Below are 26,291 nucleotides of genomic sequence, written 5' to 3' on the forward strand. Positions count from 1 at the left end.
AGCAATTTGCTACATGATTCTCTACAAATACGCGTCGCTGTTTTCAGTAAACAGAACGTCGTTCGAGGAAACCAGGAATCATAACATTTTTCTCTTGACACTTTTGATTATATATTTTTGATCATGAATGACTTTTTTGGCACACAGTCGTCCAAGTAGCCGACAATGAAATGCTAATGATATGCGTAGTGTAACTCCTCGACTAACTTTCCGCTGGTTGCTCACTCTCTACTATTTTTTTAGTATTTTATACAAAGTCACATACTTATTCTACCTGCAACTTAAAACTGATAGTAATTTTGTAGCTCGTTCTTTACTATTTTTCGTACTATTTGATAGCCGGTATCAGAGAGTTCGTGTTGGCTACATAGACGATCTGCCTTTTTTGCATGATCTTGAATTATCTCTCTGTGAACGTTTTTGATCGTGCCAGTGATTGTTCAAAGTGTAGTTTACTGGTGTTTTTGAACGACGCTTTTCTAGATTACAAAACTCCAGAAATTTCTCAACGGGTCACATCTTTTTGAATATTTTCGTGTCTTGACAGGTAGAACTCATTAAATAATATTGCCATCTTATATCATTTATTGAAACTCGTAACCGCATTCAACCATTTATTCGAGCACTAGCCACCAACAAATATGAATGACTAAGCCGAAAGTCAGTGCAAATGTAACAAACACAAATGCAATATAAAGAAAGATTTGCAATGGTCAGATCCCCTCAAGTTAGACACTGCAAGGATAAATTACGATCAGTAAATGTTACTGGCAGTCAGAGTGCCACTAAGTTAATAACTCGTTTTGAACAATTTGTCTGCATGGAAGATCTGCAAGTCTTAGGTGTGCAAAAGAATGATTTCGCTGACGTTTCTCTAATTAGCTATAACTGTTATTACTACTTTTGCTGATGCTATTACCTTCATTTTCCAGAAAACAGGTATAAAAACATCTTTTTATGCTACTTTATAGGGTGTTTTCAGTCACCATGATGATGGCACCGAATATGAAGAGGACACACTTTTAGATTACATGTGTGTAGTTGATTGGAAGGAGGTAACTCCAACACCAGTACCAGTGCAGACAACAATGAACGGGAAAAGGTTAGTGGCTAAAATGAAGCGGGACTACATTAGTTTTGTCAGCGATGGACGCGTCACCCCTCTGAACATATGTATCAGCGAGCCCCCCATCATGACATCAGCGCCACAGTCAAGACCGGTGTCGACGGCTAAGCCACCAAGACCAAGCACAACATCCTCCTCAACTCATAATCCAGCTGGCAACTCCCATTCCGCAGCGCCCACACACATATCCAGCAACCAGAACAGGCGAACCAGGAATGAAGTCCTTCTACAAGAACTCGAAGACGAACAAAAGTTATTTACAGAGAAGTTTCAGCTGAAAGGTTGTAACCTCAGAGACTCATGTCAGAGAACTTTGAAACTGTGCAGGCAACTGCAGATGAAAAAAGAGGAATTTGAAGTAAGGGTTGTCAGGGATCTTAAAAATTCAGCAGATGCCAATGCACTGAAATTTGAAGCACATATACAGGGTAGTTGGAGCCTCCTTGGATTTGTAGGTGTGGAAAAAATTCCTAAAGTACAGACAGCTCTGCTAAATAATGAAATTGTTAAAATTGAATTAACAAAACCCAAATTTCAAGTAACAACATATGCGCCTGGATATTTTGCTTTTGCTTTGGTTACAAAACGCGGGAAGTGGCTGAAAGATGACCCATCAAATAGATACTGCATTCCATCCCGTTCATTGTAAATATAGTTTTTAGCTCTACTGTCAATGATGCAGCTTATCAAATGTCCTTGTTTTCCATCATCTATCTGTCAACAATTGCCTCTCTGAAACCACATATCTAATTACTTTGAAATTTGATGTACAGTTCACTTCGGGTGACCTCAGGTTTTTTCAAAATGTGGTGAAAACCAGAAATTTATATTTTTTAGTCAATCTATTTAAATTGTGGTCAGAACATCTTTAACACTGCAATTCAGACAGCTTTAATATTTGGGATAGGTCCCTTGGGTTGACCTATATCAGATTTATTGATATTGTGTAGAGATATGCAAATTTGTATTTAACGGCAATTTTTGTCATTTTTGGTCAAAAGTGTATTTCACTGAAACTCTTTGTCTGGCAGCTTTGATATTTGATGTACAGGTTCATTGGGATGATCAAAATGTGATATATTACAATTACATTAATAATAAATTCAAAATTTTGTATTTTGGGGCAACTTTTTGCTTTTGATCAAAAAATTTGTTTCACAAAAACCTGCTCAGCTACAGTTATTCTCAGTGATGATGTTAATGTGATACATGTAAATGATGATTTAATCTTCCATTGTAATTGTGTATTTTTGCAGCTACTTTTGACATAATTTGTAAGGCCACTTAAATGAGTTATCAAAGATTGCCAGCTTTTTTATCAACATGTGTCAAAAATAGTTATTCTTAACATTACAAAGCAAGGCTGTGTCGGCCGTTAGGTCACTTGTTTTTAGTTTTGATCTATTCTACTACAGAATTTGAAAGGAAAGTTCCATTTCTTTTCCAGAAATTCACTCTACATATTTCACACTATTAATTTACATATTTATTTCCATTGATTTTTTCACACAAAAATAAATGTACAATATATTACAATTGTGTCTTTTTGACCATGTCATTGTGTAGCAACTTGTTGTTGGGCTACATTTGTCAGTCAATGTTCTGGCGTTTCAATAATCATGTTCCCCTGTTCTCTCATAGCCTGGTGGTGGGGGCAAATCAACAGCTGTCCGATGAAATCTTGCCCTTACAGATAGATGGTTACGAACAGGTAGTTGGGCTCTTCCAGCAGCAAAAATGGACCCATCTTCTCTATAACGCATTTGTACTTGGTGTAACCGAGGTGTTTCATCACTCTCATCAAAGTTTGGTTCATTCTCATCTCTGTAGCGGCTGCTTGCAGTGAAATAATGAAATGGCAAGTCTGGTCTCGACTTTTTACAGAATTCACTGGAAATCAATGACCAAAAAATACAGCATAAGCATAGAAGAACATTTTGCATTGCTATATTACATAAAGTTAGTAAATAGTACTGGTCATTAAATTTTTAAGAATTTCTACACCTTGAACTAAGCTTTTTCATGCATAACTAGTGTCATAAACACAAAACATTGTAATGGTTATAAACAACTCCCATTCATTCCATCATTTGGTTTGCAGATTATGAACATCGCAGATCTTACATAAGACAAAATTCAAACTCTTTCACACAGCAACATTATGTTTTCATTTAGTGCTTGCTATCTTACAGATGATAAAAGTTGCCATTCATGGCCCTAACACTAATCCAAATACATATTTAAGTTACACCATGGTTTTATCTCATTCAAAATTAGTCAAGCTGTTTTGACATAAGGCAGACATACCTGCACAGGGATCTCCAGCAGCTCTTGAACTGTTTGTGTGTGAATGAATCACCCAGCTTTTTACGGAGCAGACTGAAGAAGCATTCCACATCATCAGTTGTACCAGCACGAGGATGCTCTTGCGGGAGGTTACTTGTTGCAATCTGTCGCCTCCTAAATTCCTGGGACTCAATATTTGTTACCACTGCGATGATGGTTTCTCGAGAAAATCCCTTTATACCTTGCAATGGTCTGAAAGGAATTAGAAAAAAATATTCATATTTAAACTACAAAACATAAAAACATATTACACATTATATAACTGGCTGATACAATTCAAACCCACAACATATGGTTTCAAACCATCTAGTCATAGAATTCATGCTCAGAATGACTGAGCTACACAGTAATCCCTTGACCTGTCACAAATGTGGTTCAAATGAATCTCACTGTTTTCTGTGTTAAAGTTGGACCTCTTTACTGGAAACTACGGTGAAAGGGTTAAAAAAAATGTTGGATTGTTCAGTCTTATTCCAGGTGTATTATCCGTTACATAATTGGGCCTGAAATTTCATACACGCTAACATCATTCTTGACCCAATTACACTGTGGGTCATTGTCTACGACAGTAAAACCTAACATGGCATCAATGACTTGGTGAGCAGCCAAAACAATCACCTTGTGTTTCAACTGTCACCATGTATCTAGTGCATCCACAATCATGACATTGTTTCAAATACAATTTTTATAAGGAGAGTCACACTTTTATCTAGCCTGAAAGTAACAATTACACGAAAAACCTTAAACCTTGCATACTTGACTGGTTTCTTATTTACCTGTTAATATCAACAGTGGCAAAGTCATATACATCTCTGTACCATGGCATTAGCTCTTCCAAAATCAGATTCAGCATGTTGTAATTATATTTCTGGCGCTGCAACTGTGACAAGCCTCGACCATCACTGGCTTCATGCCAACCTGCTACAACTCTTACATAACGAGCCGTTTCTTCATACCCTTGTTCTTCCATAAAGTTGGCCACTGGATATGACAGCAATCTCTCTGCATCCTCAACAGACTGTTTCCTCAGACCCTTGAAAGCTGGATATGTCAACCCTGTACGGCTGTCTTCCAAGGCTTCCTTAAAGGCTTGTAGGTTGATATCATCTGGTCCTCCGGATCTGGTGTGTTGGGCAATTCGCTTTAGGATGTGGTTATGATCTTCCCTGTCGTGAAAGAAATCCTTTGTGTCTTCATCCAATGCTGGAATATATGCATGAGTATGAAAACTGTGCTCTGCGGTGCTGTGGGCTGATACCAAGGCTTTGAACTCAAACTGTGCAAAAATAGACCTCAACAGGTCTGTCTGACTTGCTGGGGTGTTGGCCCTCCATGGATAGGGTGCATAATCTTCATGAGGAAACTGCCCCTGGCGAATGTGCAGTAAGACATCTCTCATGGACCATCCTCTGGCAAGTAGCTCATCAACACGTGCAATCGTAGACTGCGGTATTGCAGGATTATGTCTCTCAGTGACATGTATACCCTCATTGTTCACTGTAACCAATGGAAAATGCTGATAATAATTATCCATTCAAAAACAACACCACACAAAAATAAAACACTTAATTTTCTTTTTCAATCATTTGGGTTTGGGTAACATACTTGTGAGTTACCACAGTTACTTTTGTGGTCATTCAGAGACCTAGAGAAAGCTAAATATGTGTCTTAAGAGAAAAAATGACGAGTCAATATGTGTTCTGAAGTGTATCTTAAACCACATTTTTAGTAAAGTTATGTTTGGATTTATTGATGCGTATCACACTCTTTTGGCCATGGAGAAAAATAAGACTTTACCTACCTCTCCTAGTTAGCAGCATTTCTAGTAGTGTCTTGGGATGCAGTCTGGAAACCTTATCCTTAGCCATCATTCTCAGCTTAAACACTGACGTCGGTTTCCCACTAATACTGTTATAGCGGCAACTATTGAATTCACCATCTGTTACACTACCTAGAAGACATAGTAATAGTTCTTCCATCAAATAAAATACAACAAGCGACCTAGCAGCCGATATAGCTCCGCTGTGTTTATGTACAGAATAACTATTTTTGACACATGTTGATGAAGAAGGTGGAAATCTTTGATAACTCAATGCAGTGGCCAGAAAAATGTGGCTAAAATAAGCTGCAAAAATACGAAATTGAAGATTTCATCATACTTTGAATATATCACATCCGATCATCCCTAAGAACATGTCAACCAAAGCTATCTGATGAGTAGTTTTTGAGAATAAAATATTCTGACCAAAAATGGCAACAATTGCCCCCCAAAAATAAAAATTGCAGATTTTATCATAATTTCAAAATATCACACTTAGTTATACCAAATTTCAAAGCTGTTAGACCAGTACTTTTTGAGAAATGCATTTTTTGACCAAAATGGGAAAATTGCCCCAAAATTCAAAATTGCAGATGTCATCATTATTTCAATAAATATCATTTAGTTCATCTATGGAAACCTGTATACCAAATTTCAAAGCTATCAGATAAGTAGTTTGGAAATACACATTTTTTGACCAAAAATGGCAAAAATTGCCCCAAAAATACAAAATTACAGATTTCATCAGAAATTCAATATATATTACTAAGCTTATCTGTAGAAACCTGTATACCAAATTTCAAAGATATCAGACCAGTACTTTTTGAGAAACACATTTTTTGACCAAAAATGGCAAAAATTGCCCCAAAATTACAAAATTGCAGATTTCATCATTATTTCCATAAATATCATTTAGTTCATCTGTAGAAACCTCTATACCAAATTTCAAAGCTATCAGATGAGTAGTTTTGGAAATACACATTTTTTGACCAAAAATGGCAAAAATTGCCCCAAAAATACAAAATTACAGATTTCATCAGAAATTCAAAATATATTACTTAGTTCATCTATAGAAACCTGTATACCAAATTTCAAAACTATCAGACCAGTACTTTTTGAGAAATACATTTTTTGACCAAAAATGGCAAAAATTGCCTTAAAAATGCAATTTTGCATATTTCTGCACAATTTGAACAAATCTGAAATAGATCATCCTAGGGACATATGTACCAAATATAAAAGCTATCTGACCAGTAGTTTTGAAGAAGAAGATTTTTAAAGATTTTTTTACCAAAAATGAACAAAAATTGCCTTAAAAATACAAATATGCAAATTTCACCACCATTTGAACAAATCTGATTTAAGTCACCCTAAGCAAACTGCATATAAAATTTCAAAGCAATCGAACGAGCGGTTTCAGAGAAGATTTTTTTACCAAAAACACAAAAAAATGCCCCAAAAATACAAATATGCAAATATCACCATGATTTGAAACAAACTGAAGTAAGGTCACCCCAAGTGAACTGCATATAAAATTTCAAAGCAATTGGACTTGTGGTTTCAGAGGAGAAGGCAATTGTTGACGGACGACGGACGCCGGACGCCGGACGACGCCGGACGCCGGACGACGACGGATAATCAACCTATTTGATAAGCTCCGCGTCGCTGACAGCGGAGCTAATAAAGTTAAAGCAAAATACACATAATTGGGTTGAACTTTAATCAGGAATATCAATGTTTTCTGACTTCACATACCTATTGGTTTCAATCCAGCTTTCACAATTTCTTTCTTCACTTCATCCATCAATCTCTGATATGTACTGTCCTTCAAAGAGTCATACAGGATATAACGTACTGGTAGTGCATAAGGCTTTGTCTGTCGCTGCTCATCAGCTACCATGAATACCAATACATGAGAGGCTGCTGTTCTCTTCTCTGTACAAATTTCTTAGGTATTCAAGCATTTCATTGAGTTCATCGCGAATAGCAGCTATGACATTTGGACTGCATTGAGCATCTTCATTAATTTGCTGTAAATAGCATGCACACACATCTATGTATTCATCACAGATTTGGTGCAGCATAGCGTACTCATGTACCTCCCACGAGAGTCTCATCAATGTGCTTTCAGGTGTGTTGTTGTCCCCCTGCTTTTTGTTGAATTTCGCCACTGCTGTTTTTTGTCCCTCTCTGAGGAATACCCTGTCATCTTGTAAGTCTTCATGCCACCTCTGAAGGGAACCCACATTGCCATTAACTGTTTTGACAATCGACTTCAACCGGTTACGCCTGTCATTATAGTCACGGTACAGAGCTGCAAGGTTCCCATCACAGATGTCAACATCACCATGCCAAAGCTGCCTCTTGGATTCCTGCAGAACAGGATGCATGTCTGTCCCATCTGCTTTGATCCACACTCTTGTTCCTGGTGATATTTGTTTCAATTGTTGCAAAGCAGATGTCTGAAAGTTAAGAAAAAACAACACAATTTACGTTATAATCTTTATATAGTCTTGTTAAAATTTCAATGTTGATTCAAATAGATTGGGGTATCGGCTATTATGAATATCATGCACATCAGGTGTCAAATGAAAGAATGTATTAACGTGTTTACCTGTATTGAGGTGTCAGCTTTAAACTCATTCTCTTCAGCTCTGACTCTAAGTCTTCGTGTGCTCACAGATGGTATATTCACTTTTGCCTTTAGAAAAAAAAATCAGTTTAAAAATGTTTTATCCATAAAAGATTACATTTTATCCATATTGAAGAAAAGTGCAATGCATTATGAAGCAAATTCCTGTCTTGCTTTTGTTTATAACAGCACAAATATCTGACTGCATTATTGCATTGTAAACAAGTCAGTGTGTTGATATGTAAGTTTCTGTTTTGAAATCATTATTTGTTGGTACCACACTCCAATTAATTTCCAGGTTTCACCTACTAATACTTACATTCTGAGTGTGATAGTCCCCATTTGATACACCACTCCAACAGGGCCCTCGGTACAGCTGTACGAACCGTTCACCAAAATTTGCATACATGGTATCCAACCACTGCAGATAAATTTCCGGACACTTTACCTGAAAGAATAAAATTTATAATACGCTTTTGTTTAAAAAAAAATGAAAAAATAATAACTTAAACACATTGTCAGTTGAACAGAGTACAACATTTCAGGAGTAGGCAGATTAATCTACACAGTGTATGAAATAGTACACATATTAATGTCAGTGACTAATGAAATTTACCTGTGATGGAGCTGAACTGTTGAAGAATTTAATGGCATAACAAATCATTGGATATGGCATTCTATCTAGTGGCATTCGTGGTGATCCATCATCTCTTTTTAAACCAATGGCTTTCAACAGCTCATAAGGGATGTTATCTTCATTTCTTGATTGGAGCATGAGCATGACATCAGTGGACAGCTGGACGTAGTCATTTGGAGGGTAGACAACATTACGATGTAGTAATAGTGACTGAAAGCTATGCTCTGTAGCTGGCAGTAGGTTCTTCTTCTCTGTTGATGTTACCAGCGACTTTAATACAGATAACTGGTCACTTGCACTCATTGATGAGAACACTTGCTCTATGACAGTTGATTTTACTTCAGGGGACAGCATGTTTACTACTTCTGGGCTTGTTAGAAGAGATAATGGTGGTATGTCTGAATTGTGTACTCTCAGAATCTGTGGGGTTTGAAGTCCATCTGCAAGAGTTGATTGAGATTGCGACTGTGTAGTTGTTGTACCTATGTGATCAAGATCAAGATCAACCTGCAAGATTCCAAACTTCATTTCTGCCTTCTCAAGGGTGCCAAATCTTGCTTTTAGTGAGTTTTCACCTTCTACTGTACGTTGTCTACAAGCACTACCTGCAATAAAATGAAGATTAAAACACTGAATATACTTTTCTTTTTTTCTTGAGTGGAAGTTTACTATTTACCCACACTGTCACAAATTTTTATTAATTATACATTCCTTATGATCACTCCATATTACACGATTCGTGTTCTCTACTAGGAGGCATTATAATACGCCACATGCTCATTCATTGTCGCAATTCGCCAGAATACGTCACGTGATGAGAAAAGAGATACGTCTAGTCCCCATCGGATCAACAAAAGTGACGTCAGAGGGTATTTTTTGAAAGCTATTTCCCTAGGGACATTAAAAACTATATATCAATACAACATGAACATGTGTTGTGTTATAAAACATATAGAGCCTGGTCTTTATTCGGGCTATAGCGCTCGTCTATTACCCCTCGTGGCCGTGTGTTAGCAGAAACACATCGCTATACCCCTCGGCCTACGGCCTCGGGGAATAGCGATGTGTTTCTGCTAACACACGGCCCCTCGGGGTAATAGACGGGCGCTATAGCCCTCATGACCAGGCAATAGGTGTTTCATAATGCATCTTGTAGAAATTAATGGTGTTAGCAATACAAAACAAAATTACAAAAAAATCAGTCAGCAAATATACATAAATATAAACAACTAAAACATACCTGTTCTCCCTTTCAAACCCACTTTATTTACTTCAGCTGCAGCTTCAATCCAAAAAGGACTACTTGCCTTCATATATGGCCATTCGCTGAATTCATGTTCAAGTTTTGATAGACTGATGTACTCAACAAGTGCTTTTTCTTCATCAACAGTCCACTGACATTTCTTTGACTGCAAATGAATATTACAATGTTGTTATTCCACAGGACAGCACATACGTAAAGAAATTTCATAACCAGAAGCTACATACATACATGTTGGTAAACCTTTAACTCACCAGCACACAAAATGACACTTACTAAATATGGTGATTGCATTTAAACCTACATGATATAGCCTATATAACGTTTAATCAATTTTGAAAAAATCATGACTGTATAACAATTTTTGTCATACATCATTTATTCTTGTGTATCATTGGACAAATAGTGACCTTATTAGCATTCAACTTTGGGAACCATATGTACATGAAACATGGTGGGTAAAGTTAACACCCCCCTTTACTGTTAGTAGGTACTATTTTAGTAGGTACAGCATGGCAAATTACTTACTGTTTTTATGACTCCAAGGGCATGTTTCTTTTTGACTGGTTTTTCTGGAGTAGTTTTGGTGGGTGATGAATGACCATTGAACAGCTGCCGCTTTGTTATTTTTGCAGACATTTTGTTAAAGTTACCATCACCAACTCTACACTACATCTACATACACTACGTTTCTTTTTTCCACACAAGCTACATTGTTGTATGACTGTGCATACCTGTCCGGGATACCTGTGAAATACATAATAACAGAAAAATAACATGAAGCATTCCTCACTGATAATGACAATCTGATGATACCCAATTTTTTTCAAGCCAAACCAACCAGCCAGCCTGTACACATGACTAGCACACCATGGTGGTAGAAAAGCCCCTACCCTACATCTCTCTCTTTACCTCCGTGCAGGCGAGGTGATAATGGACGGATCGTGAAGCAGCTATGTACCCCGGCTATGCACTAACAGCAGGGCCTGTGTAAACATTACGTCCAGCATTTGTTTGCACAAAGCTGTTATGAAGCAAAATGATGAACGAAAATAGAGCCCTATAGCTCCTGAACGAGTGGGGTCGATAGGGGTCGATTGGAAGTTTTGATACAATCCTATACTCAATTTTACAGTATGACTATTGCTGTCTTTAAAACCCCTAAGATTTACGAGAAAATCGGCCGGTGAAAAATACATGCAACTTGACTTTCGGTTCGTTTGTGCAACCAACCAAATTAAAATGGAGAAATACGCCTCTGTTTTGATGTAAAAGCTGTCTATGAATATAACCCAGCTATGCTGGTGAACAAAAATCACAAGTGATCTGAAAATGGGGTCATGTAGGTGACAATGTACCACTCACCAGCACTTGAAAAACTTCCGTGTTCTGGCGTCTTTGCCCTCACAGCGCTACCATTTTGCCGCGGTGCATTATGGGATAAGTTCCAGCGCCGCCTGGATCTCAACATTACAAAACACACTAGTATCTTTGCTGACGCAATTTAAAGTTACATAGTAGGCCGAAAGGCCGAGTTACAGAATCAGGTGCGGAATTGTGTTTTTTCCTTAAACTTTTTTTTCTGAACTACGTGTATTCCTGTGTATGGAAGCTAAAGTTGCTGATAATGATAAACATGACAAAAACAAAACCAAAAACAAAACAAAACAAACAAAAAAACCAAAAAAAAAACCAAAACAATAGTTATTGCTTTCTAAATAGCGTTCTAAATTTATATATTATCTGAAGTTTAGAAAGTTGGGCTTGAAGGGAAAAGGTTTTCCAACGACATTGGATAGTTACAATAATAATCGCTTTGTAAATAGCTGAAGTTTAGGAAGTCAGGCTTGCAATAAAAAAGTTTTCCAACGATATATCGGATAGTTACAATTATTATACATGGTATGCCTGTATCGCCATTCACCTATTCTTTTGACGGTCCTGATATGAACCCGTATGTTAACTAGTTAAAATACGAATTATATTTTCACTGTAACCGAACTACTTACAGCTACGCGTACGCGTGACCTTCGCTGGTATGTTCATATACATGTAAAACAGCTGAGCGAATAAGACTTGTGACACTCCGAAACGTCATTGTGATTATGGTCAAAATTTTGTTGTTTGCAGTCAGTTCACAGGCACTGCACTTGGGTACAACTACGGTTGTACCAAAACACACAAACGAACGTATTGAAAGTTTGTATATTTTGCCGACACCTGTCATTCATTTCACGGATGGTCCCATACAGTGCAGTGTTTTCATGTTGTCTACGCTGCTGAAGATTGGTTGGACAGTGAATCATGATAGAACCGCTATACGACAAGTTTACTGTTGACGAGTTTAAGTATCTAGGTGGTGAATTACATCGTTTACAGCCATAAATGAGCCACAAAAATCCAACCGCACTGAAAATACTCGCGACAGACAAGGTGCACATATTATATTTTGATTTGTACCTGTCAGTGAGATTCACAGGGCATGATCATATCCGGTGCGGGTGTCGGATACAATGTAAGATACTAGGTAGATTTGGTTCAAGTCGGTGAATTTTTAAAAAATAAAATAATTTATAATAGTTTCTCTTGTGTCTCTCCTATTTCGTACAAACCTATTCGGAATTTGCTAGCCCAGGCCATGTTTTCCAAGCGATTGAATGCGGTACCTTTGAGTCTGCGTAGTCTAGTGATTTAGTTTCCAGGTGAAACTCCCCTGTATACAGTCGCGTCCACTCCACTCTTGCGCGTTTCACATGAAAGCAAAATACATATTATTGCGTTCACTCCACTCAAACATCAACAAATCACAGACTTGAACCAAGTCTAGATACCGTAGGAAAGCCAAACTGTCGTTTAGATTGTTAAAAGAAGCTTAATTCTATTTAGGCAAGCCAGTAACAAAAATATTCGATCAGACGTTGTAAATACCTTTAAAATGTTTTATTTGTACAGCAACAAAATCATGAACGAGTTACAACGCTTAGCTTGTAAAGTATAGAGTGTACTCACTTCACGTTTTCCCTAATCCGCTCACAAAACCCTTTCTAAGATTGTAAATTCGGCATAATTGACGTCTGAGGACATGTATAATTTTCGAGATAAAGTGACTGGTACGGGTATTATATTCACTATGCATTCATAGATGTCGCAGAGCTGCTTGCTCTCAGCTGTTCACAGTCGATCGAGTTTGAAATCGAACGCTGGCGCGGCGCGAGTATTTTGACCCGATTTTGGCGGGCCTCATATCTTTCGCGAAGGGATGAGGTTATGTTTTAAAACACGAAAACACACTCATTTTACACACTCCGGCCTATGTTTTACGTCCACCGCCATTTTACACTCAAAAGAAATCTTCTTCAAATTGTAAAAACCTGTGTCGACATTTAATATTTAAATTGTTTGCTTTAGAAGTGTGCCATAAACCCTCATTGAAGTGGAATGGCCCAACAGCGAAATAATACAAAGAAGTGATACGGTTGTCATCACTCCTTAGCAACCAACTTTTTATGAGTACAGCGAGGAGCAAGCAGGATTGATTTCAGTTGATTTCGTCGCTAATTTCGGAACGTCATTAGGAAAACAGTCCGAACCAAGGCATGCATCTCGTGATGTGTCCGCATTTTGACTCGTTGCTGCGCAACTCATCAAAATACGGACACATCACTCGAATACGACGCGGTATCGCCCAAACTGCGTGTAATAACCCTAATAATTATCACTCTGTAAATAGCGTTCTAAATTTATATAATTTATAGATTAGCTGAAGTTTAGAGAATTAAAAACTATAATTATCGCTTTTATCGCTTTTTTTCTAAATTAGAACGCTTTTTCTAAAAAGATAATTGCCGTTTTTATCCGATATATCGTCGGAAAAATGTTTTACTCCAAGCTCGAGTTTCTGAACTAAAACTAATTTTAAATTTAGAACAATACTAAGAAAGCGATAATTATCGTTTTTTATCCAATGTCTCATTGTGAAAGAAAATATAACCCGGCAAGGTGCGTTCTAAACTTCAGTATATTTAGAAAGTTTAGAACGATAGTTAGATCAAGCTAATTGTACCTAACCTTTCATAAGTTTAGATAAAGATTTAGACAATTATAATTTAGCCTTACAGTACTACAGCTGAGTCCCGGACTACTCTAATTCGAGGCCATATTTTCAAATAAACGGTGTTTGCTGGAAAAGTACACTAATTCAAAGCTTCGATTCCTCATCCTGCATCGCATAACCTCATATCCGCATTCTGCATGGCAAAATGGCATGTCCGCATTCTGCCTCGCATAATGGCATGTCTGAATGTTGTATCGCGTGACTTCATTGCGCATAATCAAATGTTATTTCGCATTGAATCTTCTTATTGTCGAATTCTCGCATTCTTCATGTAAGTATGGCAAGTCTTAATGTCAAAATGATCGCATTTTGCATGTCATCATGTCATGTCGTAATTACGAATGTCAAGTCTCCATGTCCAAATAATCGCATGCATTTTGCATCTCATCATGGCATGTCGTAATTACGAATGTCAAGTCTTCGTTTCCAAATGATCGCATTTTGCATCTCATCATGGCATGTCGTAATTACGAATGTCAAGTCTCCATGTCCAAATAATCTCATTTTGCATCTCATCATGGCATGTCGTAATTACGAATGTCAAGTCTTCATGTCCAAATAATCGCATTTTGCATCTCATCATGGCATGTCGTAATTACGAATGTCAAGTCTTCATGTCCAAATAATCGCATTTTGCATCTCATCATGTCATGTCGTAATTACGAAAGTCATGTCGTAAATACAAATGGCATAGCTTAATTTTGGCAGGCATTCAACGCCATACACATTTACACCAAATAATCTTCCTGCTTCTATTGCACATTCTTATTTAGTTTAAGAGGAGTGAAGAACAAGGGAGTGGTTACTCTGAAAGAAATATGTACTGGTATGTGCCACCTGCATGGGTCACATTTTAAAGAGATGCTCTCAGCTTTGGCGGCACAATCTCACGTGACAATAGTTAGAGAACCACCCCTTGGTGAAGAGAAATCGTGATTCCACTATTTACTTTTCCAACCACTTACAAAACTTGATTGGTATGCCTTTTTGTCTATTGTTAAGTTTACAGTGTTGGTTTATTGGAGTTTCAAGAACGCAAACATGCCGACCTGCGATATCCGAAAAAAACGTAGGTTTATTATTCCTAGGCCAGCTCAATATCAAATGCCAATGGTATTTAGCAGCGTAAGTGATTTATACAACCCTCTTTGAGTATAAATTATTTTGTCATGAACAAACACGCTAAGCGTCCCTTCAAAACTATCCTTAGCTTTATTCCTCAACTATAACTTCGGACGACACACACTGTTCAACTCTTCCTCTGTGTCTTCTACGACAATCTAACTCTAACTAACAGTTTTGTCCTGTTTGTCAGTGCAGCAATGGCAAGTACTCTAGGTAGGTCAACACGCTTTTATATTTTTATGTTGAAATTTTTAGACTCTTTAGTATAATATTTGATCCAGGAGTAAACACTTTCCTGGTGGTAATCGTTAGGCTGTGTTAAATTCTATACTGTTCAATTTAGATGCAAGGCACAGACATTTTTGACCAGCATTATTCGGATCTCTTTTCTATTAAAATATAGGATTTATATCTCAAGCAATTTCAAACTGACAGTAACCACAGATTTTAATGCTTTTCTTAAAACATTACGAACTTGTTCGACTCAGTGGTATTAATAGCTGACCAGCCTTTTCAGGACGAAGTAATTCCCACCTTCGGTGTTACTGACAATATAGGAACTTTATCGATGCAAACTTAATTATTGCTCTTAAATTTTCCGTTCCAAATATACATTTGTGCTCTATAACAATTTGTGTGTATTTGACATGCATTCACGCTAAAAACTCTCCAACCACATTCTTATTTTGTGGAGTACTCTCAGAGAATGGATCACTTTTCAAAAATCCGTAAATGAGGGCGACTTTTCGTACAAATAATTCCACAAACATTGGTAGATATAGTCATTATACAGAAACGGAAATATCCAAATAATAATGAAAATGTTTTTACATGCAAATGACTAATGGTGAAAGATATAGAAGGTTTGTCAATAAAGTCCCTAACAATGGTTATCTGCTACCCTGTTCGATTAATGACACACAACTGTGTAAGAAATTAGTACTTCGGCGATCGCTACCAGAACGGGCAAAAATTTACATCCTACTATAAATCTGAAAGATCGTTTTCATTTGGATCTTGTTCAGCTCATCAATATATCCGAACTGAACTCTGGTTCCAGTATCCTTGCTTGGCCCCGCGTGAAACTTGTGGTGTACTTCAAATATGATGGCAAAAGTGTTCAAAAACTGACATTTTGAGTATTTAAACACCGGCATAGTTGAAGTCATAAATTACAACAGGATAGGTCAATGATCAACATAAAGCCAGCAAAAATATGTATTGTAAAAACAGTTTTTGTAATTCCTTTGACTCAACAGAAATCAAGTCAGTACCTTACGCCCCTAGACAAATATGATCATAATGCACATACTACCTAGGCTTCACTTTTTATATCACATCGCCCTTCTTTTGAATTTTTTGAAGTTCTTGCCAAGTCATGGAAGGACCAGTAGATGTAACATTTGATGATTTTTACACTGTTTCTTTTTTATTTTAATCTCAACAAAAGACCCTTGTTCTGCTTCCAAAAGCATGTTTATATACTTCATATACAGTTTTCAATTTGTCAGTTCAGCCTCTATATGTTTAGACTGCATTGTTATTGTGGAAAACTGAATTCTGGTCAGGAATAGAGTTCAGTTGTCAACAATAGCATTGTATTTTACCAATGCTTTGGAGAGTAGCACAACAACTTGATGTTGATATACCAAACAGAAGTTGTGAAAATCATCAATAATTACAGCTTTTTTCCGTTTCGGACATGACAGTCAACGGCCGATAGGCAATAACAATTTTTCCCGCTTGTTAAGAGAGACATGAATGAGAGGCAATGCATTTAACTTGACTTCAGTTGCATTGGCACGTACAGTTCGATAGGAGCACAGAGTAATATCATAGACAGAGTGGCAACAGCTATTGTTTAAGGCGTGAAGCGGTTACGTAAGCAATCCATGTTTGCCTCGCCTCACGAAGCTCTTGGTCTCTTTTCCGAAGAGTGCCGACCATGCACCCTTCGGTAATTTTCGGATTTTCACCAATTGTTAAGCGAAAGTATGTTCGACAAAGCTTGTGTTGTAGTTGTCGTGTGGTGCTGATCGGAATTGATGTGCTGGCGAAAACGCGAGTGTTTTGAGCTTCAGGAAAGTGGGTTTTACCGTTTTAAAAATTCCTCTCATATTTTTATGAATATATAATGAGTGTGTTTGAACCAAATTTGAAAGTCTTTTATCGATACTGTCTGGTTTACTCAATGGTTTACGGTCAGTCACCCGTCTTTTACACGTGCGCCAAGAAAGGACATGTTTATGAAACTGCTGGCGTGTAATGTTTTGATTGGCGTGAGGCAGTGTTTCTGGCCTGAGAGCTCACAAAGTAACTATGGTTGCTACGCGACTGGCAGTACGATGCCATCTCGTCGTATGTTTCGCATAATCTCGTGTAATTATCAACCACAAACCAAGCCTCCAAAAAGTTTAACACCTTTGAAGCTCATTTTAATATGAAAAGCCAATAGTCTACCGAGACGACCGTGGAACAAAAGGCATGCAAGTGTTGCCACTCTGTCTATGATATTACTCTGTGATAGGAGTAACATACATAACTATGCTTAAAATCTTTACAATTCTATTGAAAGAAGATTTATAGAGGTGTCACCATACAAACTGACTCTGAACTATCTTTGAGTGTGCATTTAGCATTATGTTAAACATTCATGCAAACTCTATTCCTTGCAGAGTCATATTCATTTTTGCATGGGTATTTGAACTTACATGGACATGAAACGGTTAATTTTCACATTACTACTCTGACGAACGGATATGTACGTGGATTAGCCTTAACGTGTATGCAAGCAAACGAATTTAAATCACTCAACCTTTTAATGCGTTTATCGTGTTTTATGTTTGACATAAAAGATAAATACTTGTTGCTTGGAAGGAACTTGAAACATCAACGTTTTCTCTCTGTTTTCGCCAATTAAGGTAGTATGTGTCTTGAAAAGTAAAGACTTACATTTTTGCTCAAACTTTTTCTTCCAGGAACCTTTCAACCATTGTCTTTCAAGATGTGGAATAGAAACTACTGGTCACCGTGCAAAATTTGGTATTATAGAAACAAATTCAATAATATTTTACTGATGTTTGAAACTCAAAATGGCAGCCATCCCTGTGTTAATTCTATGGAGAAAAATAAAGCTTCATAAAATAAAGGCGGTGAAAATTTATATATTCCAAAACCTTCAAAATGGAAAACTATTATACAAGTTTGAGAGTCAGAAAAGCTGTCCCCGAGGCGCATTCTACCTTAAACAAGAAAACCTTTGTTTGGAAATATCTAAAACTTCAATGCCATTGACCTTGTAGCATTTGTTTGGGAAGGGGGTAGTCCGCAAAGTTAATGTGGTCAAATTTCTGTACCGAGCATGCTGTCAACACACATAGGATGTTACCGGAATTTTCTGGCACTTAAGGACATGGTAATTTATTATGGCGCCGGATTTTTCCGGCAATCAAGATGGTCAAGGCGTTAATCTCAAAAACTCTCAGAAACCATTCCTTATCAAGTGCTTAGCATTTAACAAGCAATAACCAAAGTTGTCCGGGTTTTATGATGCCAGGTATACTTATATTAAATCATTCAAGTCTGACGACATAAACAGTTTCATTTTGAAACCTACGTTTTGCAAAACAGAAAGCCTGTATTCCCAGTGACAATGATGGTGTTTAATAATAATCATTTTCACAGAGAAATTGGTACGTACTCGCCCATACTATCACCAGACATTCTACGCCCTAAAACCAATGCTGTGTATGTGATGTCATTTATTGACACATCATAAATGTTCACCCTGTAGCGTTTGCATTCCAAATTGTAAAGCCAGCCAGTGTTAAATCATTGACAGAAGTTTAAGTCGCCCCGCTAACGACCCACAGCCGTTAACTGTTACCAACCATCGCGATATAATCTGCTTGAGGCCAACTTGTGGACTTGGTATAACTGACATTTCGACTGCGAAAAAGGTATGACACAAATTAAGTATGCAGATCGTTCTTCGTGGTTTTCTATTAATTACGCGTGATTGAAATAATGATGAGGGCCTTTGTTTAACCTCCCCTACTAAGTGTAAACACGTGCGTTTACAGGGTTTCCTAGACAAGCCTTTCCTTCATGTCTTTCGGTTTCGCTCAGAGGTGCAGAAAGGCATTTAAACTAACGTTTGTACTGTTATTGTAGAAACCAAACGTATCAGCATCAGCATAGTGAGCAAGTATTTGTCTACCTTTCCTGCATCGAGAGCAGTGAAAGCAGTAAAATACGGTACCCGACTTTTCGGTCAACTCATGTCGGCATGCAACTGACTCTGAAACAAACACGCTTATGAAGTGTATTTTACCTAGTGGTGAATGCCATTGTTTGAGATATTCAGAAACATCGATACGAGCATTTTCCAGATTTTGGGACAACCTTATCATCAGCTAAAACAGCTGTCGCCTATCCTTTCCTTGAAACGGACAAATAAATGTTCGCGTGATTTTGTCTGAGTGTGTGTCAAAGCTAAGTCACATGTGAGATGTTGCTGAGTTGTGCACGCGGGATATACTTGTCATTGAATTTCATGGAACAAAGTATCGCTAAGGTGGCTTGAAATTTCAGGAGGTTTGCATAGCAGCAAAGATAATCGCAACATCGAATAGAAAACCCTTCATTTAGCGAGTTGTTGCTGGTAGCGGCCACTGTTACGAGGGGGTACAAAAGAGCGTCATAACCGAACAGTAGAGATCAGGTAATAAGTGTTTTTTTTATAACACACCACGTGCTTGTGCTGTTCTATGTCATTTCTTTCCATGTGCTTTAATGTACTGGCACTGCAACAATACATGATTTTGGGGAGTTTATTGAATGATTGTCAAAAGCGGTTATAGTACCAATTTTCCACAAAATAGCAAAAACTGCTCTGAGACCACCGAATGACGTCCTTGGTTTAACGTGAATATTTGTCATCAATGAATTCTTCAGGTTCCTATGCTGTTTGACTGGAACATCTTGCTGTTTTTAGTCAGATGTTCGTCTTTAACCCCGGGCGCTCATCGTGCTCAAAGCTGCACACGACACAAAATGCACCGTCATGTAAACGGACACTTTTTAAATTACAATTTGCCTAAAAAATAGTCGTTGAAAAAGTACGCTATGACGTCACTTATTTCGAACCAGTAGGGGCTGAACATATCAATTTTCTGGTCACGTGACGTGTTCTGGTGATTCGTGACATCTGCACCAACCTGATAAAGTCCTACATTTAGGACGAAATCTTGTGTCAACATTACCAACGCAATAAACTGAAAATTTACAACCAGATCAGTAGATGTGTGTAAATACATTTATCTGCTATTACCAAGCCACGCTACGAATAACACAGTAATAAGCAGAGCAATCAGCTGAAACAAAGTTAACCGAAAAAGCTGTTAAGAACGCTCTCAAAGGAAAGTGACCTCACCTTTGCGCCACTTTCTGAATATCATTAAAAAGGCGTCGCTCAGGATATGGGTGAAAGTGTCCATCAAGCCCATAGACGTCATCGACAAATACTTATTTTTCCTGACTTCACCGTTGTAGTGTCAAACATAAACGTACTGTGTGCATGGAACCAAATCTATATTTATCTTACGCAAACAACAAACTCTCAGAAAGTGGCTTTGTATAACAATAACTATTTGTGTGACTGTACAGCGATTCGCATTTGACGACACCTCTCAGTGAATTAACAAGAGGTTTTCATGTGTATGACAGATAGGGTATTTCTGATCCATGATAGTTCATCCACGTAAGTGGATGTGTAACCACAATTCCAATTGTGGTGTTGACACCACTTTCGGAGCGGTGGTTGCTAAGAGATGAAGACACTTTGCAGAAAGGTAAAAATGTCATCAAGTAACAATGAGTGCTCATCTGGAGAAGCTTATTGTGAATCTCTGTGCATTTTCTTCCACTTTACTATACAAACCACTACAAGAGTTTCTTTCTGGGGCTTGTCACATGTTCGACTGATATCAAAGAAAGTGCATATTCATTAACTACTACCATGCGATTCTGAGGTAGTGTTTGTAAATGAATGTCTCTTTCAAACGGAAGTCTACAATACGACAACTCGTGTAAATGCAGAAATAAACGCGCAATTGCTGAAAACATTGATGGTGCGCACTAAAACTTTCGGTTACAAAACATTGGATTGCAGAATCGTCAAGGGCAAATTAAAATGAGATTTATAGCTCGTTTTGCGCACATAAATATTTTTTAAGTAGTTCTTAGCTTCCCAGGAGAGATGGAAATAGAATACACGAAAGTGTCACACATTACGAAGACCAAGCAATTTCACCGCATTTCTGTCGGGTAGTAAGAAATATTCATTTCATTGAAATGTTATAATAAAGCACGATTTTCTCGTTCACTTAAACCGCATTTACTTTTGAGCTCATTATTCATTGAGTTTTGTGTAAAAATGTTGAAGACTGCTTTGCAAAAACAAAAAGACGCTTATTTCATCTGTGAGACAACCGGTTAAAAGATCAAACGAGCATATCAACGTCCTGGAAAGCGTACGAGTACCCCATCCCATTCTTACGTGTATTTCACAAAATATGTATAAGGTGTTCTGCTATTAGAATTCAACAGAAATAGTATACATAATGTTTGTTCTGGACCACTTGTGGGCTGTGGGACTCTTAAATCGGCAAATAGACGCTCCCATCCCAAAAAATGCCTTAAATCCTCTTCATTGGGTAGAGGTCGCGGAGGGATGGGCTTTGCGAGGGGTATTCCCTGATGGGTTGGTAACCCCTTTGCTGCTACTCTCTAAATGGTTGTTCAATATCTGCTGGATGATTCCTCTAAGTGATGAGTGGGTAACCCGTTTGCTGCTGGTGGCTCCTTTTGCTGCTACTCTCTAAATGGATGTTCAATACCTGCTGGGCATTTCTCGCTAAGAAGTAAACTCACATCACAGGTCATTGAATTGAATTTCCGCCAGCCAGGCGTATTCCTTTGCAAATACTAATTTAATCCTACCGAAAGCCCTCTGCCTCTGTGCCATAGTTTCGACACCTTATTTTTGAAACCACACTCAATAGAGAGATAACTGATTTGCCACCTCCTTACCACACAGAGCAAGACTTCATGCATGATCTTTTCCTAAGTTTGTGTCTGTGAAATTAACAAAACTCTGCCATGCATCTTCGGCCGCAGAGCTAAGTAGAGCTAAATTTATGCCACTGACAGGTACTTTTTCCATTCCTCATTGCTGTACTTTTGGATAACCCATTACCACTGGATATTTAATTGGAAAGAACAGGGCGCACCGTAAGGACACAACACTCTCATCAGCGAAAGTGTGTCCCAAACAAACACCTGTTATTATGGGGCTTGGGAACTTCCATTTACCAATTTAAGGGGATAGGCACCTTTTTACAAAAGACCCAATTTTCAAATTGGTAAGTGGAGGCTCCCTGGCTCTTCTCAAGTGACCCTAGATTTTAGACTTTTGGGATGGGAGTCTACGCTTGCCGATTTAAGAGTCCCAAACCCACTAGTGGCCCAGAACAAACATTCTGAATGCTACTAATAGACCACAGTAAGTATATTTTAACTAACTGTATTACAGGCATGACGACCAAATGCATACCTCTGTGTTATCCCAACAATTTCAAGTGGGACAGGGACGAATGTAAACTGGTTAAATGTGGTAAAACCAGGGGTAAACTTGTGATGTGTGAGGACGCTCTGGATATCTTTCATTCCATCGATGGACCAATCTGCCCAGTAACTGTCACTGGTCCTGCAAGGACAGGGAAATCATACTTGGCCAGTCAGCTGATCGAGCCCAGGCCATTTGACTGCTTGTTCAAAACGTCAAGTAAAATGCAGCCAGAGACGATGGGTACGTAGAGTAATCATTATACAGTTTAGTGATGAAATGATATGATACAAGGCCTAAACTGTTCATGAATTCGACCCGACGAACATTACCAGGAGCAAAAACTTAGGATAGAATCTGGAAATTCATCTTGCTGCTGCTTTTGTGCAATTTTAGTGCTTCTGCCACCTATTTAGCGCGCACATAAATGTTTCAGGTAACCCAACCTGCGCCATGTAAAACCCTCCAAACTTATTGTTTTCGTATTTCAAAATTCAAGCACGATTGAGCCAAACGTTGCTGTCCTTTGATCAGTCCCATAAAAATAAAATGTTTTCCATTCGCAAAGAATCAAAGTCCCGGCCGACCTCCCCTGAATCTGAAGGCCGTGTTAAATGGAAACACATACTATTTTTATGCATTAAACGTAGGAATATGGATGAGTACCGAGGTATTTAAGAAGACTTTGGAAAGTGGCGAAGAAGTGACAGTGGTGTCCTGGATACGGAGGGACTTGGCGCCTACGACGCAAATAATCAAGACGATGTGCACCTTTTTACCTTGATATGTCTCCTGTCTTCGGTTTTGGTCTACAACAGCAGAGCAACCATGACGGCAGAAGATATAACAAAATTGGGGTACGAATAAACCAGTTCAATTTTTTCTTTGTTTCTTCTCACAATTATTAAATATATCCAGGCCCCTACTCTGCTAGTTTTTTGCTCACTTTAAAGACCGTTGAGTTGAAATTCCTTTTTTGTAAAAACCGAATTTTCAAAGTTCCCTCCGAGAAACTTTACGCAGGAAAAGGCAACTTCAAATTTAAACTTCGGTAGTTATTTTTACTTGATCTAAAATTTGAAGAATTAGTCGTATTTTTACATATGTACCACAGTTTACTTGCATCGAAGCGCGCGTAGTACCGGTATTTGCACTGCAGTGCAATACCAAAAACATTATGCCATTCCTTTATGTAAATGAGTATTTACCAATTTTGACCCGGAACTATTTTTGTTTGTAAACACAAAAAATGTCGTCTACAAGATTTCATTTCACTTTGGTTCGATGCTAGTTATAGTAAAATGCATGACATTACCGATTAAAAACTACGACAAAGAAAATTGCATGTACTTATTATAGTGTGAGGATGATTTTTATTATCCGGAAGAGCAGTTTGTTTGTCAGCGAAGCAAAAACATTGACAACGGGCGACGTCCGTTTCTAGCTCCATGGATACACGGTACACGGCGGCCATCATACATCGAAACACACGTAACTGCGGGCGCAACGAAGAATTTGCAGAGACGTTTTTGCCAGTAGTTTTCTCACCGGACATTCCCTGTTTACAATAGAAAGTCACTTTTGCATGCAGTTTATTCTGTGCTTGTGTGTCCTACACGCTATTGATAACAGTGAGCTCTTGTGTGCCACGGTGAACGCTGAAATTCGATCGTTCGACAAGTTAAGTTTGCCGTATCTTACTCTTAAATTCCTTTTAAAATCTTCGAACTGTTATTTGTATCGATCATTTAGAAGAATTTCAAGTTCAAAATGTGAAAAAATCAAAAGCGTTCCATGCTCAAAGTTCTCTTCTGTTGGCTATCTATGGCATGTTGCCACGTATGTGTGAGCGATCGCAAGCAGCGTTCGAGCCCTCGACGTTCCTCTTATGTCATCATTGATAAACAAGTAAACAATCAAATCAAAATAGAGGGTGTGGCGGCGTTGACCAATGAAAAGTGAAAGCTGATTCGATGCCTCATTACAGTGATGTCAATGTTATATAACTCTTGTATTCCAGCAACCAGATACCCTCACTTGCCGTTTATAACCTCTAAATATAAATCCAATAATTTGGTCCTGCATTCGAAGCCTTAACCAATTGGAGGGCGTAGCGTAGTGTCTTCCACAACTCTTTACACAGGCAGTTTGTGCACCGTAGCAAATATTAAATATCGACTTTAAACCCTCTCATGTTTACGTCTCTTGTGAGAACGCAGCAAAAATTAGAGGCATGGCGGACTTTCAAATAACATTATTGATGTCTAACAATGTCCCTTTTTTTAACTCTGTAACTTTATCACGAGGAAACGACTTTATGTTTTGATGCATATGTTACTGTGAAATCGTGACAAACTGGCTATGCACAAACATGATAGTAAGCCTACATCCGATTGTATAGCTGCTTTTTTGAAAAGAACACCATTAGAAAGCCATACAATCTAGTCTATAATATCTATAATATATAGTACAGGTAAATCTCGCAAATTCAGTTCTTACTAAACCTTTCAAAAATACCATTAACTTACTGTCAGTTTGCATTTGCAAATTGCTGTCAACGTATCCTGTACGTTATCAGATACAACATATAATTTAGCAAGAAAACAAAGTTTATTGCAAGGTGGATTACCGAGCACAGAAAGACAATTGTATCATAATTCCTGTTTTATTTTTCTAACAATAAATAAAATGCCCCAGTTGATAACCAGCTGTATCCTGGCTGTGACATGTTTGTTTTCCTAAATAGGAAAGAAAATGTTTAAGAGCAAATTTTCTTGTATTTTACTATGGTTAAGTTACACACCACTCATCAGCTTGAGTTTGGTCGACAACAACGGTGCTGGTAATTTGTCTTTAACACTACATTATTTACATTCATAGTTTGGTAGGTGTTCTTGATGAAGTCATTCGTGGAAAAGAGGTCAGACTGTCCGATGAATCACAGGCGAATGACTTCAGAAAGTTCTTCCCAAATTTTTTGTGGGTGATTCGTGACGTCACATTGGACTGTACTCTTCCCCGAGGTAGTAAATATGTAGAAGTTGATATGCACGAATAATGCTGAGAGAGGTAAGCTGTGATATATGGTGACTATGAATAACGAAAACGTTTTCCGTGCGCATGAGTATTTGTGTGTATAGTGGGAGTGGATTCCGTGTCAATGGGAGTGATGGATGTGTAACATTTTAGTCGGGCGCCACCTCGTGGCGACATGACTCATTCTGTCCCCAGTGCAGTGAGGGCGCCCACATTGTATGTGGTGTTTTCTGCCATTGAGTGTGTCACAAAATACGTCGACTCTTACTATCTGACCGACCAATATTTTTCGAGAAAAATTTCAATTCGTCTTAAACTTGCAGACTATGAGGTCAGGTGGAAAAATGGTTGTCAATTTTATTCATGAAGAGTTAAAAGCCTCGATATCATCGTTTTCTGTCAAGGTTCTTAACATTGAGGAGACCGATTGCCAACGCGATAAACATAAAAGAACGGAATCGTCTTCGTACAGCTCTGCTGACGTCATTTCCGGCCTTTTACTCCATGAAATTGCCCTTGCCAGCGACTAAATCTTCGGTCATGGCTGTGATGGATAGAGGGCCACACG

The 26,291-nt window shown here is 38.1% G+C and overlaps 1 protein-coding gene across 3 annotated transcripts; it reads right to left on the reverse strand.

Moving 5' to 3' along the window:
• Positions 1-567: 567 nt before the first annotated feature.
• Positions 568-11,282, reverse strand: LOC139125822 (uncharacterized). 3 transcript variants are annotated; one of them, XM_070691925.1, is made up of 11 exons: positions 11,187-11,282; positions 10,350-10,568; positions 9,801-9,969; positions 8,540-9,165; positions 8,243-8,371; positions 7,906-7,992; positions 7,047-7,753; positions 5,274-5,423; positions 4,249-4,969; positions 3,434-3,664; positions 568-3,016 (listed from the first exon to the last, which is right to left on the reverse strand). In XM_070691925.1, exons 2-7 carry the CDS (start codon positions 10,458-10,460, stop codon positions 7,181-7,183), a joined length of 1,695 nt encoding a protein of 564 aa, XP_070548026.1. In that variant the 5' UTR covers positions 10,461-10,568; positions 11,187-11,282; the 3' UTR covers positions 568-3,016; positions 3,434-3,664; positions 4,249-4,969; positions 5,274-5,423; positions 7,047-7,180. The 3 variants fall into 3 exon arrangements, 2 of the variants coding, with proteins under 2 accessions (XP_070548026.1, XP_070548027.1); XM_070691926.1 differs by lacking the exons at positions 9,801-9,969; positions 10,350-10,568; positions 11,187-11,282; XR_011550365.1 differs by lacking the exons at positions 3,434-3,664; positions 4,249-4,969; positions 5,274-5,423; ... (4 more) ...; positions 9,801-9,969; positions 10,350-10,568 and having other exon boundaries at positions 2,877-3,016.
• Between the last annotated feature and the right edge of the window lie 15,009 nt (positions 11,283-26,291).

Source organism: Ptychodera flava (genome assembly GCF_041260155.1).
Source record: "Ptychodera flava strain L36383 chromosome 3 unlocalized genomic scaffold, AS_Pfla_20210202 Scaffold_26__1_contigs__length_13983176_pilon, whole genome shotgun sequence".
Classification (NCBI taxonomy): Eukaryota; Metazoa; Hemichordata; class Enteropneusta; family Ptychoderidae; genus Ptychodera; species Ptychodera flava.

Coding starts and splice junctions, on each gene's coding strand:
- LOC139125822 (XM_070691925.1), bottom strand. CDS start 10,460: ATGTCTGCAAAAATAACAAAGCGGCAGCTGTTCAATGGTCATTCATCA. Junction 8,372..8,539: donor ACAGTTCAGCTCCATCACAG/GTAAATTTCATT, acceptor TTATTCTTTCAG/GTAAAGTGTCCGGAAATTTA. Junction 7,993..8,242: donor GGGACTATCACACTCAGAAT/GTAAGTATTAGT, acceptor TTTTTTCTAAAG/GCAAAAGTGAATATACCATC.